Source organism: Stylophora pistillata, chromosome 10 (genome assembly GCF_964205215.1).
Source record: "Stylophora pistillata chromosome 10, jaStyPist1.2, whole genome shotgun sequence".
Classification (NCBI taxonomy): Eukaryota; Metazoa; Cnidaria; class Anthozoa; order Scleractinia; family Pocilloporidae; genus Stylophora; species Stylophora pistillata.
The window spans coordinates 28,096,501-28,117,856 of NC_142528.1; the positions used below are offsets into that span (position 1 = coordinate 28,096,501).

The following is a 21,356-nucleotide window of genomic DNA, read 5'->3' on the forward strand; positions in this document are numbered from 1 at the left end:
GTATTCTGATTAGCCGAACGCGAGATATCGCGCTCCGGAATACTTTCAGGCGGCGCCGCATAGCCGCCTTTTACGATGTTACGATCGAATAGCGATCTGGGATACTTTCATGACGGCGCCGCATAGCTTTTACTGTGTTACGATCGAATAAGCAGCGACGTCGGCATGTTGGTAGCGAACATCAGAGTTAACAGAGGGAACTGGTTATGAAAGCCGGGGAACTTCAGACGATAAGAACAATGGGAGACCTCTGAGGTTGAAGGTACAAGTCACGTGATCGCGAAGGTGCACACATTCAAAACAAGATGGCGGATGGAGTAGACTATCTCTTGCTATGGGTTCCCTCTATTAACTCTGCGAACATGTAGCGAACTTGAACGCAGCGAACTAGACAAGTAGCGAAACCGGCTGTTACCGATTTCAAAGCGGCTTCATATCTAGATATGGGGATTCCCGGACTGACAAGTTACATCAACTCACTTGGAACGCTTTGGACAGAGATCAATCTTCAAAATACAGAACTTGTCATCGATGGACCTTGTCTATGCCATTATCTTTACGATAGCAATGGCTTAGACTGCCGATGTGGTGGCCAGTACCAAGAATATTACGATGTTGTAGTTTCGTTTTTCGATGCTCTGATTTCGTACGGCGTGGAACCCTATGTTGTATTCGATGGGGCATATGATGACAAGAAATTGGAGACACGCGAAAAACGAGCCAAGGACAAGGTTAAAACATCAAATGCTTTGTCGCAATCCGCCGATGATCGTCTGTTTTTACTTCCGCCTTTAGCGAAGGATGTGTTTGTGGATGCACTTAGGAATCGTGGTGTGAAGTTCGCTTTCAGTGATAGGTAGGAGTGATTTATTTATGCTCATTAAAAACGCTATGAAGAAAAGTAGCCCCTATAGTCTCCTTTAATGAATCCGCCATGAAGGCCTTAGAAACAATAAAACAACACGATCTTGGAAAGAACAATACAATGGGTCATTGTTTAGAAAGAAACTACAGTTACAATGTTGGAGAAACTTTATGGCGCTATATGATTTTGAAAGCCACATAAAGTTCAATATGCCGGGTGCAATTCTTTACCGAGACTTCTTTTCAAGAAACAGTGGAAGAGCCTTAGTGTAGGGTCCCCTACACTTTTTACGTGAAGTGTGATTAGCCAATTTTTTCCCCTTATATTCGTGAATCGTAATTAAAGATGATAAGATCTTTCCATGTCCATGTGAACTAATTTTTATTTAAACGTGACTTATGAATGAATAGCTGAAGTAAACGTGATTCGTGAATCAATTTCATTTTGCGTGGAGAATTCCTGGCTTTTTAACAGTTTTGAAATTGAGCTAAATTGTACGTATTGTTCTCGAACGGCTGTAGTTAGGTTTTGACCAAGGTTTTGACAGGACATGAACCTCCTATAGATCGATAATTTGTGAATTTGGTTTTTTATTTTTATGTGAAAAGTGATCGTCGTAAATTTCACATGAACGTGGAATAATTATGGATTTTATTCGTGTTGCGTGAAAAGAGCAGCCACTTCTACATGACTGGGTTTTACAAAGGGGTATAGGGGACCCTCTTTGTGGATATTACCTCTTCAGCTTTTAGCTTGCCCTGAAGGATATACGTTTAACCCCATTTCCTTTTTTTCTCAACAGGGAAGCCGACAGAGAAATTGCCTCGTTGGCTAATGCATGGAATTGCCCAGTTCTTAGCAATGACAGTGACTTCTTTATCTTTGACATCAAGGCTGGGTATATTCCGATTACTTTCTTTAATTGGAATTCCAGTTGTTTGACAGTAAGGATTTTCTATCGGCGAAAGCTGGCGATGCATTTTCAAATTCGTGCTGAATTAATTCCCTTGTTTGCTTCATTGGCGGGAAATGACTATGTGAGTTGTAATTTGTTATCTGCATTTCATCGCGCGTTGAATCCTATTCAGACTTCAAACCATTCTAGAGAAAAAGGGGCTAAATTTGAAAGCCTTGCAAACATGCTCTCCAAACCTCCTGACTCAAGCGAAGAAGAGGCTTTGGAAAGAGCTCTGAAACTGGTGAAGCCAGCTGAAAATGGAGAACATCTTAGACAGGCTGTTGAACTTTCTCTCCAGGAATATACTCCCAAGAAATCAAATCTTCTGGGTTATTTCCAGGATAACTCAGTCTCTAGCTCCCTTAAAACGCAGAGTAAGGGCGAGATCAATGACTGGGTTTTGCGCCAGTTTCGAAATGGAAAGTTTTCCGTAAATTGTATCCGTTGCTTGACCTCGAGAAAAGTGTTCCTGGAAATCCCCGTTGAAAATTGTACAGAAAAATCGGCAAACTGCTGCTCTCTGTGGCTAAGGCAGTTCATGTACGGAATTTTGAATGACGCTGAGACAAAAGCAGATGAAGGAAACATTGAGGTGATTCACGAATGGGACAGAGAAGGCTTAAGTGTCAAAAAGTCAGCTGTAGAACCCTACCAAGAGAGCGTGGTCCCTTCTCTGAGCTGTATCCCATCCCTCGTTCTGGGAGAGCCTGTACACTTTTTGTTGTTTGCACTATATTCGGACATCACAGATGTCAGGTCCTTGCGTGAAGAGTTTATTTTAATTGCTGCATCACTTCGTTATCTCATTAATAATGCCCAACCACCGTTGAAAGTTAACCACCTCAAAGCATTACTGTGTTGTTGTGTCAACTTGGAAGAAGGCAAGTTCTGCAATCGTGAAGAAAGAACTGCAAGACCTGAACAATCCTCATGGCCCTTTGACATACGAGCGGCACAAAGCTTTGCTCAGTGGCAGTGTGTTCTGAGAGATGCAATTCATCTGAACTTTACTTTGCTTGAGCCAGTACCTGTACCATCTATTCATAAGACGTTCAATGGAAAAATGGCACAACAACTGCTTGAAAGGTTGCAACAAGGTAAGACAACCCAATCCTTTAGAAAATGAGAATAAGATGGGGATATTCGTATAGAATGCCTGAGTCCCCTGTTTTTAAGTCAAAACTTATAGTGAAGCAAATAAACTTAATTACTGTTGCTGACTCAGAAGATGAGACCAATGTTAGTTTTCATGTAGCCAGAGAGGGGTGCAAATTGGTTTTCAAGAGACTTACTGAGTAATTACTGACTCTTGTTGACTGCGGCACAAACAGGAGTGGCAATTAACACTTAAACTCCTGAGATCTGATTATGAATTCTCCCCTCTAGCTGCTACACATTTCCTTGTAAATTAGTTACAAGAATTTGGTGTTCAATCAAGGTAACAACTTCTACTTGATAAGTTTGAGTATTCTCATTACCTGTTTATTGGATCATGTATGGATATTATAGGGAGAAGTTACAGGTTAATCACTGAGAGTTAAAGGGTTAATATCCTCCATATATATTTTTTCTAACTCCTGAAAGTTCTTGCAGAGACATTGAGGAAAACTGTTTGATGTGCCTTCTTTTTTAGGTCAACTACCGCAGCAGTTTCTTCGACATTTTGGGTTGTTTCGTTTGTTTCACAGGCTTTATCTTGCAGTAACCAGTGGTTTATTAGAAAAGATGGCGAGTGAATAGAAACACTAAGTCAAGGAGAGAGTTAAAAAGACTTGTAGGCAAAATGCTTCGTCAAAAGAAGCATTGTCTGACAACAAAATGCTAGGAAATCGTTTTGCTGTTGTGTGCAACGTTGAAGCCCAACAACAAGAGGAGGAACATCCAAAAGTGAGCAGGAACAATGCAAGCAGTTTCAAGGAAATGCATTACTAGTCAACACCAGTAATCTGCTGACCTTACTATCAGTTGATGTGACTACTTGTCAGAATCATGTGATATCCTGCAAGGATTTGTAAACAATTATTTCTCTTTTTCTATGGGCAATTACCCATGCTGTCTTTTACTTTTTAAGTTTTGTACAAGGTGACCATGATGTCACTCTGTTTAATGTTCAAGAAGAAAATAATATAGGAATCATGCTTCACTTTAAAAGACAACCTGTAGGTTATTGTCAATTGTAATAACAAACTTAAAACACCATTATGCACAAGCTATTGATGGAGTGCTTATCATGTATTACTTTTTGCAGTATTAATTATTGTATTACGTTGACCTTGAACTATCTATTTTCCTTGCTAAAATTTGTCTTGCTTTGTTTTAGCCTTTAAACCGTAAGAGTTACCAGTATCTAATTTTATCCTTACAGTACATGAGAGTAAAGGAAATGATTGCAAACCTGAGATTAGCTCTGATTGTCAAACAAATTCTCCTGGTCAGCGCCAAAGGAAATGTTTAGAGCAGAGTTTGGAGAATTTTGATATTGATGTTAGAGTGTAGGGGGTTGATATATGGAAATTTTAATTTAAACTTATCGGCATCTAATTAACTACTAACAACTATATTTTGCCCCTCTCCATTTTCTCTCTTAGTAGTCTTCTTTATAATCAATGGAGAGGTTTGTAACTAATGAAATGGATGAAAACATAAAAACAATAAAAAAACAAACACATTGACCACTTTCAAAAATGGCTGCCGGATTAATATTCTTTTGTTTAAATTTAAATTAGCCATTCTGGCCTCGCTTGAGATAATGTGTTCTTTTGAATTTTGTACTGGAGAACGAGGCTAGAAAGGCTAATTTAAATTTAAACAAAAGAATATTAATCCGGCAGCCATTTATGAAAGTGGTCTATTGGTTTACTCTTTTTTCTCTACATAATTACACTGTTGTTGTGAAGCTTTGGTTTCAAATCTATTGCTGAACCAGGATAAAACAGAGACTAATATTTAAGATTTATAGAATTGAATCTGCACTCCATGAACCTCACGTATGTATGTATTAATACTGTAACTCCAAGGTTATCTGGTTGGGACAACTGAAGAATTGAAGAAGTAATTTGTATGATAATACTAAATATTTATCTGAGAGTAAATTTCCATATCAAAGCCAAATATAGTTATAAATAAATATGTTAAATTGAAAGATTGTCTCTGTTATACCAAATGTAGTTTGTGTGACAGTCAATCCTAAATTTATGTTCTGGAGATTTAATTCTTTATACTTATAGTAAATTCAAGCGACTAGGAATACATGGTATTTTTTCTTAATAGCTACCTTAAGATAAGGGTTTTCTTTGGTGATATAGGCTTTACCAGACTGGAAAACACTGCAAATTAACATATTAATGGTTCTTGAGGATTCATATTCCTGAATATATAAGTTTTCACTTTCTGTAGCTTTATCGAGTGTATCAAGGAACATGTCAGGTGAAAATTATCATCATCTCTGTCACTTGAATTACTGAATTGTGCTTTTCTGGATGGCATCAATAATTTCCTGAAAAGATTTGCTTTTTAGTTGTTAAGTAAGACAGTTCAATGTTTGAAATGCTTATTCAAAGGCATCTCTGTCTCTGCTTTTTAAGTTAATTGCACAGGGAGGGGTGGAAACTCCTTATTGGCTGCCCTCTTGGGCCCGGTTGTTCAAGGAGCGGATAACGCAATCCAACGGATAAATCACCATCCAGTGGATAAGTGTTACCAAAACGTACTGCGCTATCCACCGGATAGAGATTTGTTGAGTGGATAGCGGACATTATCCACCCTTCGAACAACCAGGGCCAGGTGTACATCCCTCCTTAAAAGAAGTCAAATCAGCTCACTTTGCTCCTTTTGCTTCAGGATATTTGACACCTTTTTTCCCTCTCTTTTCTCTCAATTGATAATTGAATCATTAATAAAACTTATTTCAGAATAGTGTTATGATTGTAATTGGTAGATTTTTTCCTCTGAAGAGCCCCAGTATGATTGTCATTGTCACAATCAGATGCAAAAGTTATAGGCATCATCACAGTTTTGTGACAATGCTGAAGCAGATCTTTCAAATCAGCTACTTTGATCCATATTTGGAGTTATAGTGATGTTGCAATAGAAGAGAATTGCTTTGATTTTGTCAAGTTAATCAATTTTTGCTGGTCATGAAATAAAAGATATTGAAAGAGTGAGTACCACAGAGACAACATCAAGATTTTGATTGGAGAGTAAGTTGTTTAATCAAAAGCAGAGCAAGTTATTTTCGCCTCATACCAAGTTTTAAAAAGCTTTCAAAAGTGCAAGATACAACCCCTAAGACTGCATGAAAAGACAAGAATGATAAACACTATCAATGCCCTTGGGGACTGAAGAGCCAAGAAATGTCAATACAAGCTAATACCCTTTTCTGTTGCCAGAAGAAGATACAAGTCAATACTCTTTAGCTACCAGAAACTAACTATGCAATACCCTTTCTTGTCACCAAATTAGGATACAATTCACTCTTTGCCTTTCAGAAATCAACAATTCAAACCAATACCTTTTCAGTCTCCAGATTAACAACCCTCTAAGCCCTGGAAGTGATTGTCCATATCATAGCCATACATTAACCAGCAAACAGGTAATGAGGGCACTCAAACTCCTCCACTCAAGATGTTTTTATCCTGATCTAACACCAAACTCTCATTACTAATTTACAAGGAAATGTGTGAGAGCTATAGGGGAGAATTAACAATCAAATCTTGGGAGTTATACGGTTAAGACACAAGTCAACAGTCTGGCTATAACAGCAATTTGAGATACAAGCCCGAAAAAAAATAGTCACTGGAGAACAAAGAGCGTCAAATATAGAGGGAAACTAGCGTAAAAGATAAACACAAGCCAGCAAACTAAATGACCAGAATCTTTGGCTTTAATGAAGGTCTTTACACTACTAGCAGACAAGATAAGTACCGTCTGAAATCCTGCCTCCCCACTATTTAATACAACTTCAAAATTAAAAGGACTGATAAGCAAAATGACTGATTAGATAAGTAAGGAATAAAACTTTCTTTTCTGAGGCCGATTTGTTCGAAACTTACATAGAAAACGGCATACGTTTCGGTTTGTTTTGACACGCGCAGAAGTAAATATGGCGGTCAACACACACTTTCACGAGACAGTACAATGTTAAACTCACAGAAAATATAGATAACAAAGCTTGCACACTTACGGAAAGTGAGTCAATGATAACCCACTAGGAGCCTGTAATAGCCCTTTCTTTGTTAGCTGCTATTACTGTTTTGCAGCTCGCCTAAGCAAAATAAGCGAAGCGCTTCCAAAATTATTTTGCTGTGTGACGTCATACTGGTAGCGATCATTCGACGGCGGCTTCACCAGAAAACAACAGGGTCACCCCTCCCTCCTCATTTTAACATACTTGAAACCCCTAAAGATCTGGAAAACTCTATTCATCGACAGAAAAATTTTATGAGCCAATCCTTCAAAAATGTTTTATATTTTATATTAATATATCATATGTGGCTCTTGTTTTATTTATAGTTCTTGAGAATTTTTAGAAATATTTTAAGGTGAGATAATAAGGTAATTTTTAATTTGTAAATTTTAATTTTCTTTAAAAATGTTAGATTCTAGTGAACTATAAATTTACCGAATGATACCATGTATAAACTCATTTTATAAGTTTCCTATTATTTTAGTGTCCCAAATTGGCTCTCTAAGCTAAAGACATCGACGCTTAAATGAAGTTATTATGCTATTTTACGTTACGTTATAAAATTAATTTTTATAAAAACTAAAATTAAAAACTCAATGATATCCTATTGTTCAAATCACTTCGATTTATATTCCTGCCGCTCTGTTTTCAGCCTGTGAAATAAAATAAAGAAATCGCACACTAAGACATTATAGCTTTAATTAGTCTTCGAAAATAGAACCTGTACTAAGCTAACAAGTATTGAACACTTGCTGTGATAACATTTTCATTAGTTTTAAAAATGATCGTTATAATCCCACTTTTCGTTGAAGTGTAATTAAGTTTTTGTACTTTGGGGTGGTAGTAGTTGTAGCTGGTGTACTTTGATTAAATTAAATTTGATAAACCTAAACGAAAATTTACCGTCATCTTTCCTATTTATTTACCATCCCAGCTTTATTGACTGTGCAACGGTCAATAAATGAAGATAGCGAGAAAAGCTCAAACCAGGAAGTTCTAAGTTTTTTTGTGCACAGAGAATGGGTTAATCCTCGGCGTTTGCCTGTAGAGTGATTTTAAATCGAGGACTTCTATACGTGGTTTAAGTCTTGTTCTTATTACGGTAAGAATAGAGTAAAACAGTGATCACGTATATGTCTGCTTGTAGAAGGTAAGGTCTCGTGTCGTTTCATACTTGATTGATAAAAATACAAATATACCAATCACACCAAACTTACCAAAGTACATCAGCAACAACTACTATCCCAAAGTACACTGACTATACTTAACTTCGTCAAACTACCTAACTACAGCAATAATGGCAAGAGCACCAAACTACTCCACACTTCCCCGTACTACATCAAACCTCCCTGATCTACACCAAGTTATGTTAAATTGCATCAAACTGTTAGGGTAGCCTCTCAGAACTCAACATATGGCGTAGCACGAATTGTCACAGAGCTTTATTTGGCTGGCCTCTTTAGGGTGAGGGTTTGATTAATAAATAATGAATTAAAATAATAATAATAAATAATTAGTCATGTCTCTCTACTCACCTAATATAAATTCTCTAATTCTTATAGTCTGTGCAAATACTTCTATCTTGATCTTTTTATGATCTTCTTTCCTGTCTCTGAAAGAAAATAACATGAAAAATAAGGAAAGGAGAACTAAATTAAAATTAAAATCTTGATCCACATCAACTTTTCCTTTTCTTTAGTCGCATGCTTTTAAATTGATCTTTTCAGAGCATTGATGCGTATATTATTATAAGTTAAGTATTATTATGAGTATAATATTATTCATTATAATAAAATTATAAAATTATTAATTATAAAATTATTATAATATCTTATTATATTATTATAATATCATTATAAGTTAAGTATTATTATAATTAATTATATTATTATAGAACTTTCAGATGTGTGAAATTTGTAAATGTCCATGAGCTCCCTTGGCGTTTTCTTAGATGAATGCTCTATGTTCTTAGGCATGATGAATGACATAGGCATTGCCAAAAAGCAGCAACTTTACATAATCAAGAAAATTATAAATATAGCTATTAGAGCAACATATTACGTCTTTTGTTGTAGAAATAGGAATTGGGATAACCCAGATTTGATGCAATTTTGATTTTAGTGTGTGTGTTGAATAAGCCAATCTCAAGCAGCATTTGTAAATTGCCTATACGTAGTTAGATTTACAATTGTACATTTAAAAACACAAATAAAGTTTCCATTATTATTATTATTATTATTATACTAAGTATTATTATCATAAGTTAAGTATATTATAATATTGATGATAAGTTACCTATAACTCCGGTTAAAACCTGCACCATTTGCAGGTGGGATCTGGCCTGAACTATCCTGTTTTTGAAATTAACGTGCATTAGTGAGCAGATTTCGTAACCTTCCACTAAGTCTCACACGAGCAGCATCTACTTTTTGAGACGCACTTTAATAATAATAATAATAATAATAATAATAGACTTTATTAATGTGTCAAATCAGTAGCGGTTTCCCACCAAATAAGGACACCTAAACTAAACTAATCTAATATATATAAAACGCATAAAATATGCAATCCTGCCCCGTATAGATGACTCTATATAGATGTACTACCCTACCCTGTGTATACAATACTGATAATATAAAATATTAAGATTTACATAAAATACAGTTCTTACAATTTTCCGAAGAGATTAAACTTTGTATATCTAATGTATGTAAATTAAAGCACTTTGAAATTCTTGTAACGTTCTTACTGTTCTTGTTTTTTCATCTAACTTAGACCCGATTACTAGGCCTAAGTACCTAGGAGAGTGCTTACCATAACGTGTTGTGCTTACTCTGGGTATAATGAAGTCATTGTTTCTTAAATTATACCTGTTATTATTAATACCAAACAAGTTCTTAATATTATTAGGGCACAGATCGTTTTTAACTTTATACATTAACACGGCTATATCATGCAATCTTCTGTTATATAAGGTTGTTAATTTAGCCCTTTTAAGAAGATCGCTACATGATGATATACTACCACAGTAAACAGCCCTAAGGCCCCGTTTCTGTACTCTCTCTAGTTTTCTAGAATCACCAGCTTTACAACAATTCCATATAGTACTACAATAAGTTAAATAAGTCAGAATAGCAGCCTTAAAAAGTTGTAATTTAGCCTTAACTTGGATTAACTTCCTTAATCTATTAATTACGCCTACCCTTTGGCTACTTTTTTTTACAAATGTTACTTATGTGGTCGGAAAAATTTAAATTATCAACAATGTTTACACCCAATAACTTAATAGAATTGTATGACTTAATGGCACTTTAATCTTGTATTGTTGATGCATAGCGTAAACATGAGCTTAAATATTTTAATTCTTGAAACCTTAAAAGTAAAAGGATTTGTGTCGAAAAAAAATCGGAAAAATTGATTGATTTTCAAAACTAATTAAATGAAAGAAGACATGTCTTACCTGCACGTTTGACAGGATTTCAGGAATCGCAGAGACATTTGCCATTTCAAATATGAGCAAGAACCTAAAACAAGACCAAAATTAGCGTATTTTTTCAGCTTACTACAAATCTATTCACTTCGCTGTATACAAGCCCTACACAAGTGGTTTTTTTTCAGTAGGTCAGCTACGCATTTAGCCACGAGGAAACTCATAATTGGTGTAGCTATGCGATATTTGCAGTATTTTTCTGCAAAGGTGAATGTGTGCGTTCTATGCGGTTAGATCCCCAGCAAGGTGCGTTCGGCGTGATTTCAACAATGAGCTCGCTCGCAAAAATTCATCTCGAGCTAACTTAGGATTGATGTGATATTTGTTAACTTATCACAACGTGGTTTTGCTAACTAGCTATCTCTCAAGGTGTAAAAAATAAGATTTCATCGGGTCGCTAATCAAGGGAGACCATTTCTATATAATTGGGGTGTCAAATTGTAGAAATCTAATCTGAATTTAAGAAATTCTATGAAAACTTGTGATTTGGTGGCGAATTTCAATCTCACCTTGTAAATGAATTATCGGTCTTGTGCTCTTTGCTCCCTATTCTGCAGGAATGTACGGAAGAAGAAGCGAAAGAACTTCCAGGCGAAACGAACCTGGGACGAAAAGTCTCCTGGGAAGGCGGAACATACATGAATAATTTTTCGAATAATAAACTTCTCGAATAATCTTTCTGACGGCAACATGGCGGCGACAAAATGAAGACGCCTCTTGCTATAAATTGAAGTGTTGCACAAAATTCCCTTTCTTAGTCAATGTCGTTTAATTGTGTTTGTTGTGAAACATCTTAGTTTTCTGTCAGTATAGGAGAGTGCGTTCTTCTCTAACCAATGTGGATGAAGTTCCTTTCTCCAACCTTTCATAACTTGTTGTCCTTCCTCCACGTTTTCCAGCCTTGAAAAGCAACCCGCTGTGTTCCATTTCGACCAATTCTCTTCAAGTACTCCCTTGACAAATTGGGTAATCTAGTCACATCTTTTACTCAGACAAGTCCCTGAGCCGATTGTGTACCTGAGATCTCGATCTCAAAGATGGCTTTTGTGAGCCGATTCTGTACTTGAGATCTCGATCTCAGATGGCTTTCGGTGGTCATTGTTTAAGATCGTGTGGAAACCATGAATTAGTGGCAACTTTAACTTATAAAGTTTCACTGGCTGTTAAAGATAATCTCTTTTAATCCTTTTTTTTTTGTTGATAATGGAAGCAGTAACCGCCAACTTGGACATTTCATCTGAAAAACAGAAGTTAGATGATGTAGTGGATGCGAAGTGAAGGGTTACCCAACTGATAGTAGGCAGCTTTCTATTTCGTGGTTCCTTCTGTTGTTGTTTATTTTTTAATTCTCTCTCTTGTTGGCATAATTGGATCACTTTGGAAGCTGAGAAACATGAAGAAACTGCCAGGAAAGTGAGGCTGTGCTGCCATCTTCTATGTCGCTGAAATTAAAGGTGAAGCTTGAAAGATGAATCATACTACTCCCAAACCTTCGATTGAAGTTATTGCTTCGAAGCAGTCCACAGCACGGGACCAAACTGAAAGGTAAACCATATAAGCGGCCAATACTTGTCGAGTTCATGCTGGGGTACAGTTTAATTTTGACCATTACGATGGCAAGTGCTCTTGTCTGATTGGCTGAACAGGTTATAATATATTCAATTGAAAATCTTTTCCCTGTGAATTTAAATAACAAGTGCTGAGAAGAAATAATTGAAAAGGCGAGTTTGTATGCTGTCGGAAAGTTTCCAGTTTTTTAAGCTTAAGAGGCATTTAATGGTAAGTAGACAGTGTTAGGTTTGGTTCGTAAAATACACTTGAAAAATTTAAAGTTGATAAAGAGTAGGTCTGAGCTTCAGCCATCTTTTCAAACCGAAATAAAAACCGGTTCAGCGCAGCATGTGATGAACGGCTGTTGTCGAGGACATTTTTATGGAAATTAGAAGAGTAGGAGTAAGTCAGGATAGTTGACGCGAAGAGTTAGGTGTTCTTGACACAGAAAATTTTGTTTTTTTCACTTTATATAATAGTGTTATCGGGTTAAGCTCCTTGCTGTAAATTCTGAGACTAGCTTTCCACAGACCACAGACTTATTTTACCTGCGACCCGACCACAAAGCTACATGTGGAGTCCGTGCCGGTCTGTTGCCTTTACAATGCAGGCGGTGTACCCACTCTGATTGCGTTGCATCATGGTCGTAAAACAAAAACTGAGTCATTTGCATCTTGACGCGTTAGAGTGAACACCTTTGGTGGCAGCGAGATGCGGCATGAATATACGTGGATTGTAATGGGGATTCACTGTCTGTTGCTATCCCTTCGAAAGTTAAAACCCTTGACGGGCCTGCGCGACTCCTGTCATTCCTCCGTGACGAATTCGTTCTTAGGAGGTAACTGACATTATTTAGAAAGATTCGAAACTGCAATCTGTCAAAGAATCTTGACACAAATGGCAGCAGTTACACTCGCAATGACGGGATGAGTAATTTCAAAGTCAGTAATTATATTCCCAGACGCGAGTTATTCAACTGTGAATTGACCCTTGACATGCAAACGCATATTAGAGAGAAAGAGACCTTGTAATAGACAAACTTTTTCCACCAAGCGTAACTACGGGATTTGTGAAAGGAGAAGCCTCACGCCTCCAAAGAATGAACGAATTTGTCGCGCTCCACCTTTAGTAAAAACGTACAGTGTTTCAAAATACGCTTCGAGAAAAGAGGAAACCTATATTAGGGTTTTGAGAAACGTACCTCTGGAGTTATTACTTCCGGAGAGAAGTATACTCTGAAACAAAGAAAATAGCGCGCGCACAGAAGAAAATATTGCCTTTTGTAACACGATCTCATCCGGCTTTGCCAAACCTCAAGAACATATAGATGGAGAGTTATGACACCGCAAAACTTACCCTTATTATCACATCGCAAAGGAAAGTCATCAAAGATATCCTAATAAGAGCTAAACTTTGAGAGTAGAGGATTTAAAAGCGCTAGCGAATGGTAGGAGACGCACAGGCCTCTCAACATCTTTCAACGGTCGATTGCTTTTTGCTTTCCTGCTTTCCGGCGTGTCGCCTCACGCAAGGTAGAGGTTTTCATGGATCAAGTGACTCTTTTCATTGCTCTAATTAAACTTTCCTTCATTCAATGATCAAGATAGGAGATTTACCCACAACACTCACTATTATTTAATTTTCTTTCACTTAGGAAAGTAGATTTACAACACGATTGATAAATGCCCTTGCAGTAGTAACGCTATGTAACGCAACACACTAAACACAACAATGGGCCTTTTCGCTCCACAAAAGGGTCTCAAACACTAGCACTTAAAATGCATAAAACATTTGTACCGTTGGAGCGCGTTTGAGCGCGTTTGGTCAGAGTTGTTAAACAAGGATCAAAGTGGCCATGCAAATCTTTGAAAGGCTTCAAACTACGACGTACAAACGCATTTGATCTGCTCGAAAACCTGTCTCAAATTACATGCTAAAATACAGTGCTTCCGTTTGTCCTTGAGAACAATATAATACGTGACAAATACGAATGAAAAATACTTTAATACGTTCAGAATATATCAAATTATATTTACCTATTATGAAAGGGAAAAGAAATGGCCTAACTTTTACGGGATATTCAGTCAAACTCTAACCATTTCTAACGCTTTTACCGCCATATTGAAATTAACGCTACCACAATCGGAGTGCGCACACCGCTTACCATTCATGTAAAAACCATCATGAGGCTTGGTTACTAATCTGAGCGTGGTTTGGGGTCTGGATACGAGCACCAAGACATCAAACCTGGCAAGTGCAAGGTCCCTTCTTTAACAAGTAGTACGGCAGGCCTCAGTGATCACAGAACACCGAACATCTTCAAATTTTTGGAAGCTCTTGATTCAAAGACAGAAGAAATGGAACTGTCGTCTGAGGGGCCAAAGTGCTTGACAGCGCCGCTCCGTTCTCTCTCCCACCACGCACAGCTGCGACCGAAGGCGGTGTCTCTGATCGCTATGCTTTTGCAGAGACAGTCAGAAAAATAATGTCTAACATATCTCAAAACTAAAGAAGCTTCATCCCTACCCTTTGATAAGGGAGCGGCGCAAAGCTTCTATCAGTGGTAGCGTGTTCCGAGAGATACCATACAGTTTAACGTTCTTTTACGTGGACCTTTGGCACATTAGTTCCTGAAGGAGTTGGAACGAGGTAAGTCACAATATAAGCATTATTCATTTGAATAAATCCTCTCGGTCTTTCCAAAAATTGCCTATCTAAGTATCTTTTTTTCAGGGAGCATGCTGTTTTAGGATGTCGCACGGCATGACTGTGACGCTTAGTGAACGCTTAGTGAACGCATAGCGATCAGAGACACCGCCTTACTGAACGCTTAGTGCTAACTATGACATGTACTGACACTACATTGAATGTTGATTGCAATTTTCGAGGAAAAAACGGAAGAACGCATCAAATTTTTTCTCTTTCTCCCACTCACTCAGGCATCATACTGAAGAATCTTATTCCTAGAGAGCAGTTCGAGCGCTTAGAAAAACTTTATCATGCAGCAACCGATCGCTCATTAGAAGAGACTTCCCACCAAAATGCCGCGTCTAAGAAAGCCGGTCATCTGCCAACAGACTAGTCACGAGAAATTCTTTTGATGTTCTAGACGTGGACTAGAAAAAAAACAAGAACAATGGACGTTACACTACCCACTGAGCATATACAAGACCTTTCCAGTCTTCATATGAACCAAGGAATGCAAACATCAGACTAAATTAAATATATGGATTTTGAGGCAAGATTTATTTTTTCGCTAGTCAGGTTAGGAAGATAAGTGAAAGCATTTAAGCTCTTCTGGCATCACCTCTAGTGAACTGGATGGAATATGTAATCATTACGTATTACTTTTAGAGTTTTATGACAACCTTTGTTTGAAATATTAGTAGATGTAATAATTAGGGCATATTCCTAATTAGAACTTTCTCTTGGAGAAGATATCAGCTCAAATTTTTTGCTGTAAACGATTATCTAATAATTTTTAATCGTCACCAATACGTGTTTAGTATTATTATTCCGGTAATCATAGAGATGCACGCGCTCTGATCAGTCGAGGATTGTGTCATATCTCGCCTCGTACAATCAACTCGCGCGAGGCGATAACGGCGGGGGCGCTAAATTTCAAAATGTTTCTCAATGTTACCGAGTAAGTCATTAATGCGATGGGAGAAAATTCAATTCCGAAGAGCACAAGAGATGCTTTTATGTTTGGAATAACACTTTTAAAAAGAAAGATATGAAATTTTTGTGGATTGAATTAAATAAACATGTTAAATTCTAGTATAGACTGGCCGAGTAATAAAAACAGTTGTAACAGACTGGTTTCAACATCAAAACAAACTTACAACATAATTCGAAATCATCCTAACACAATTATTCCCTTGAGAATATTCAATAATATTCATGTCGCCTTCGGCGAATAATTGAGTTAACCCGTTTACAAATTCATGCAAGATATAGTTAAGTAGATTTGAAAGCGCTTACGTTTGAGGAAATTTGTTGCCTGACAACAATTGATGATGCTAACGTGACTTCTCGCCGAATACTACAGCTATTACTAAGCAACTTGAAACTCTTCGGCAGCTGAGGAAGGAATATCTTACGATCCGTTTCTTTTCAAATGATACTGAAGCCTGCTTAGTTTTCCTTTTCACATCGTGAGTAGGTAACCGATTGTTGGTTCAATTCTTAAGATTCATTGAGGAAGATTTTAAAAGTACATGTAACCTTACGTATCCTTTCATTCAACAAAATGAACGCATAATTAATTTTTCAATTCATTTATGATTAACACCTTTAGTTCTTTGCTGTATTGTTTGCTTTACCTTCAAGTCACACTTCTGTAATAAAGAGGGGAAGTTTCTTAAGAAACTGTGGTGCTGCGTCGGTGGGGGAGTACCACAAGGTAATTTTGGTTTCATCAACTGAGTGATAATATAAATTGGCCTCCGTAAAGAGTTTCAAAGCTGACGTTTCGAGCGTTAGCCCATCGTCAGAGCGAAAGATGAAGGGCTAACGTCGGCTTTGAAATTCTTTAAGGTCACCATTTTACATTATCAACTCTGTTAATAAAACCAAAATTACCTTTCTATCATAAGTTAGCTAAGGACGGTGAATTTCAGTTTCATGTGATGTGAAAAGTTGATGAAAAGTAAGGCTTACTGGAGTTATTGCACTGTTTCCTTTACCGATTGCTGTTTTTTGGATTTAAGGGATAAAATCTCACTCGCTTACTCCATTACCGGGCGAGGAAGCTGATAGAAAAAAAAAAAAAACAAACAAACTAAAAGAACAGGGTATCTCTGGTTATTGACTAAGAATGATATCCTAAGCAGCAACACTCACATCGTACTTGAGGTCTTTTTTCATTAACCTCCTTTTCTGAGCTTGCTTGACCGGCGAAGAAAACTAGGTTCGCGTCTATCTTTTATGTTATACTTCCCGATTTAGAATTTACAAGGAAGGGGAATTTCAGTTTCGTTTAACTAAAAAAAGATCATGAAAAGGGGAATAGAAATTTAGGCCCTTATTTAGTGTTGTAGTGTTTGTATGGTACCAACCAATGCAAGATTAAATCAAATGAGATTAAAAGAATTCAAACCCATTCGTAGACTCCACTACCGTGCGAGGAAGCTGAGGAAAAAAAAATTGAGCAGGTATTTTTGGTCAATGAAACTTTGAATCTTTGCAACAACACTCTCGCTGTGGTAATGTTTTCTCCTCCATAACCTCCTTATAATAGTTTGTATCGGCCTGCGAGGCAAACTAGGTTCGCGTCTCCGCGGCTTCGCTTGCTGTCGTGGTTCAAGAGATGAGCGTTCGGGGACTTACATCTTATCTGAAAGAGTCAGCTCCATTCCTTGGAAGACAGATCGAGCTGCGAGACACAAAGCTCATCATAGACGGAGATAACTTGTGTAACTACCTGTATAAAGAAAACGGCTTCGATTGCCGGTGTGGGGGACAGTACGAGGAGTTTTACATGAAAGTGCTGTTGTTTTTCGACGCTTTAAAATCTAAAGGTGTAGAATCTTTCGTAGTTTTAGATGGTGCATATGATAAAAGCGATAAGAAGTTGGAAACGCAGAAGAAAAGAGCACAGGAAAGGATCGAAACGGCTGACCGGTTGTTCAAGGATGAACCATCGCCTAATGGCGATGAATACTTTCTACTTCCGCTTTTGGCGAAGTTTGTATTCGCACAGGTCCTCAGGGATCACCTCATAAGATTCGCTGTTTCTGACTGGTAAGATGTTATCAAATAAATAATAAGCTTGCGCTAATGATATTACACTGACGAAAAATATAGTCGTGTTCAGATGCTTAGGATATGAAACGAAAGATGGAGAAATACATTTTTGGTCCCATTTCTTTAGGCTTTTCCTTACTCGGTAATGCAAAAAGTGATTTATTTCGCCCAAAAGGCAGTAGTTCCGGTCAATTTCGGAAATTTTATTCACACGCATTTTGTACAAGTAGGTGTTCCGGTTGTGTTTTGTTTTCACTTTCACACGTAACCGAAATTAAGGCAAAATAAACTGCAGATATCGATAAGTTCTTATTCACGGAGCGGGAGAGCTGAGCCGGGGAAGCCCCGAGGAAGTAGAAGTGTTAATCAAGCGTAGCGATTTAACTAGAAACAGGTAATGGGTAATGTTAATGAAGAAAATAAAAGGCAACCGTAATTGAAGAGAAGGGATGATAAAGGCAGCCAATTCTGATTAAACATCTGTCGATATTTTGAACAATATTAGGGAACAAATTGATACGACTTCTTACATATTTCATAATGTTTGGCGTACTCATCTCGTGGAATCACTTTTCCGCTTGTAATCCATCGAAGTAAGTTCTCTAAGGAATTGCTTTTCTCTTTTCTTTTCTACAGTGAAGCAGATCCTGACATCGCCTCTTTAGCCAGGGATTGGAAATGTCCTGTTTTGAGCAACGACAGCGATTTCTTCATCTTTGATGTTGAGGGTGGCTTCATCCCACTTTCTTCTTTCGATGTCGATCATTTAACAGCTCGCATTTTCTACCGCAGTAACTTGGCAACATATTTTGGAATACGCGAAGAATTGCTCCCTTTGTTCGCTTCCTTACTAGGCAATGATTACGTGAGTTGGGAAGCGCTGAAATCCTTCAACCGCACAATTTGGACTCTTTTCAGTGATGGTCGCAGAGGAAAGGAAGTGAGGTTTTTAGGCGTCGCAAGTTTGCTCTCCCAGTTCTCTGACTCAATCACAGAAACAAAAGCGTTTGAGTTCGCTTTGGAATTGATTGAGCCGGGTGAAAGCAGAGAGCGGCTAAAGCAAGCTGTCGAGTATTCCCTTCAAGAATACACAGTCACGAAATCAAATGTGTTGAGTTACTTCCGAGACGAAGCGGTATGTAGTCTTCTGAGAACCCAAAATAATCTCGAACTTGACGAAGAGGTATTGCGCACGTTTCGCGAAGGAAAGTTTTCTACCGATTCTATGAGCAGCTTAGCGGCGGGAAAAGTTTTTCTGAGAGTCCAGGTTGAGGACCGTGAGAGCAGATCGTCAAATCAGTGTTCAATGTCATTGAGACAGCTGGCGTATGATATCTTAAGCGATGAAGGAAGAAACATGAAGAAGGTCGAAGAATGGGATAGAGAGGCATTGCAGTTAAGCACACAGATATTAAGCCTTACAATGATGGGGTCCCTTCGTTGAGCTCTATTCCAAGCCTTGATCTTCAAAAGAGATTGACGTTGTTCTTGGATGCGCTTGATTCAGACACAGCTTAAGTGGAGTCATTACCAAAAGAGCTCGCGTTAGTCGCATCATCACTACGTTTTCTCCTTCGCAACGCGCAACCACCCCTGGAGACAAGCCATCTGTCTGCTATACTTTGCAGTTGTGTCCAATTAGAGGAAGGCTCGTGGAAACAATATCTAGAACAACCAAGAAAATATAGATCTCAACCCTTCGATGAGAGAGCAGCGCAAAGCTTCTGTCAATGGCAGTGTGTTTTGAGAGATGTCATTAATCTAAACTTCGTTTTGTCTGAGCCTTTACAGACACCGTGTATTCATAAGACTTTCAATGGTCGACTAGCGCATTGCCTCCAAGATGAACTGAATGAAGGTTAGTTTTCGCCAGGTCACGAAACTTCCAACGTTCGATGTCGATTATTTTATGTTCTTTCTTAATGTTGCGCACCCACGAAGCCAGAGTGGACCCCCTTTTTTTTTTTGAAAGGGCGTTGTCCTCGACCAGGACCTCTAAAAGTCAAGGTTTTTCTTAGATCTCATTATCCTTGTGAATCCCCCTGATTCCATTTTATATGAGCTTTACACCGGCCAAACATGGAGTTTGAGCAACGAAGACACTGCACGACAGTCAAACCGGTCATATTGTTTGTCTTCATTACCATGCACAGTTTTGTTACGAGTGTAACCAGTTCCCTTCTATCTTCGAGAGTCATAGAGCGTAATGAAAACCGATAAGGATTATAACAGAGAGGAAATTGTTAAAGTGTAACCAGGCCGAGAATACATGTTTTGTTTCCTCCTGGTGTAAAGGAAAATCCTGGTACAATACACAACAACGATGATTTATTGTTCCACCTCAGTTCTCCAACGTTTCCATCAGAGTGAAGTTAAGAGATTCTGTGGCTCAGAAAATTGAGCAACGGAGTGTTTTCTCGCTTCCCCCATCGAATAAAAGTAACAAGAATTGGTGAAATAATACTTGTTTTCTTTCTCTCCACCAGGTCATAACCCAGAAACCTTACTATGTTCTCCAAGCAGTCTTTCGCGATATAAGGAGCTTTACACTGCGATTACAGATCGGGAAGGTAAAGGCGCATTGAAAAAAGTATTTGTTATTTTTGAAGTATGAATTTCATGTTAATAAACATGCTCAATCCAAAATAACAACCTCTTCTGTTAGAGGCATGTGGGTCAGACCCTTCTGTTTAGTTCGTGGTAACTTCATTGGTGAGGGAAACTCTCTCTCCACTTCATAGGTGCATGAATTCAGTTTGCAAACGTATCATTGAAACAACAGCAATAACTTTAATATGAAATGATTACCACTCCAGTGTGAGTCTGTGAATGGTCCTGTTTGCAGGCGATGTTGCTGCCAGAATGCAAAGCTTGCGCTTGCATTGACCAAGAATGAACTACAGTGGAAGCCCTGCAATAAGAAAAATCTCTTAGAAGCGACCTCCCAGCCACCAGGTGAGGTATCACCACCTTAGGAGGGCAGCGCCCAAAAAACACCTTCAGCCCTTTAGAGCTCAAGCACAGTGACAGTGGCGTCTTAAGATCTACTGGTTGATTGACAAAGGGAAACCATACCAAAATTACAGGTTACCCTCCACAATCACAGAGGGGAGTTCTTCGATGTTCCTGATCCGCCTCTCGCTCAATAAACGAAAGCAAGGAATTTGCATCTTCAACCTGTTCTGTTTTCCTCCAGAAAAGAAAAAGAAACGAGGGGTCTGCGGACAGCGCCAAATACTAACCGTGCAACAACTTCCTGACTTTTGTGGATCTTAGTTTGAAATTTTTGACATCCCACTGCCCTTTAAAAAGTTTGTTTACTTTTTTCTTTTCTTTTTCAGTCATAAAATTCATACAAACATTTTTTGAGAAGTTTTAGCATAATGATTTAATCAGTCCCTGAAGGTTAAAGTGAACGAAATAGAAGTAAAGACTTATAATTCCGCTTTTGTCCGCTGCAGTGCCTGTGTTCTAAATTTATCTTTTAATAGTTTACAATATTGGAAAAAATATCAGTATGCTTTTAAATAAATTATATTTTGAATGGATTCTCACATTA

The 21,356-nt window shown here is 37.9% G+C and overlaps 3 protein-coding genes across 3 annotated transcripts in view; 2 read left to right on the forward strand and 1 right to left on the reverse strand.

Moving 5' to 3' along the window:
• Positions 1-5,738, forward strand: part of LOC111345274 (single-strand DNA endonuclease ASTE1) — a 5,877-nt gene extending 139 nt beyond the window's left edge. Inside the window, exons 1-3 of the mRNA XM_022952547.2 lie at positions 1-856; positions 1,668-2,920; positions 3,457-5,738. The exon at positions 1-856 is cut by the window's left edge and continues 139 nt beyond it. Of these exons, the coding sequence (XP_022808282.2) occupies positions 444-856; positions 1,668-2,920; positions 3,457-3,563 (1,773 nt within the window). The 5' untranslated portion in view covers positions 1-443 and the 3' untranslated portion in view covers positions 3,564-5,738. The remainder of the gene's footprint in view (positions 857-1,667; positions 2,921-3,456) is intronic.
• Positions 5,739-6,683: 945 nt separating this feature from the next.
• On the reverse strand, positions 6,684-12,021 carry LOC111345277 (uncharacterized). The gene is made up of 5 exons (XM_022952551.2): positions 11,008-12,021; positions 10,469-10,532; positions 9,304-9,359; positions 8,544-8,620; positions 6,684-7,661 (listed from the first exon to the last, which is right to left on the reverse strand). Exons 1-5 carry the CDS (start codon positions 11,136-11,138, stop codon positions 7,657-7,659), a joined length of 333 nt encoding a protein of 110 aa, XP_022808286.1. The 5' UTR covers positions 11,139-12,021; the 3' UTR covers positions 6,684-7,656.
• A 4,794-nt stretch (positions 12,022-16,815) lies between these two features.
• LOC111341285 (single-strand DNA endonuclease ASTE1) lies at positions 16,816-21,345 on the forward strand. The gene is given in 5 exon segments (XM_088735294.1): positions 16,816-17,794; positions 18,434-19,179; positions 19,182-19,655; positions 20,284-20,367; positions 20,643-21,345. Coding segments are annotated over 5 exon segments (1,779 nt in total). The 5' UTR covers positions 16,816-17,360; the 3' UTR covers positions 20,684-21,345.
• Positions 21,346-21,356: the final 11 nt, after the last annotated feature.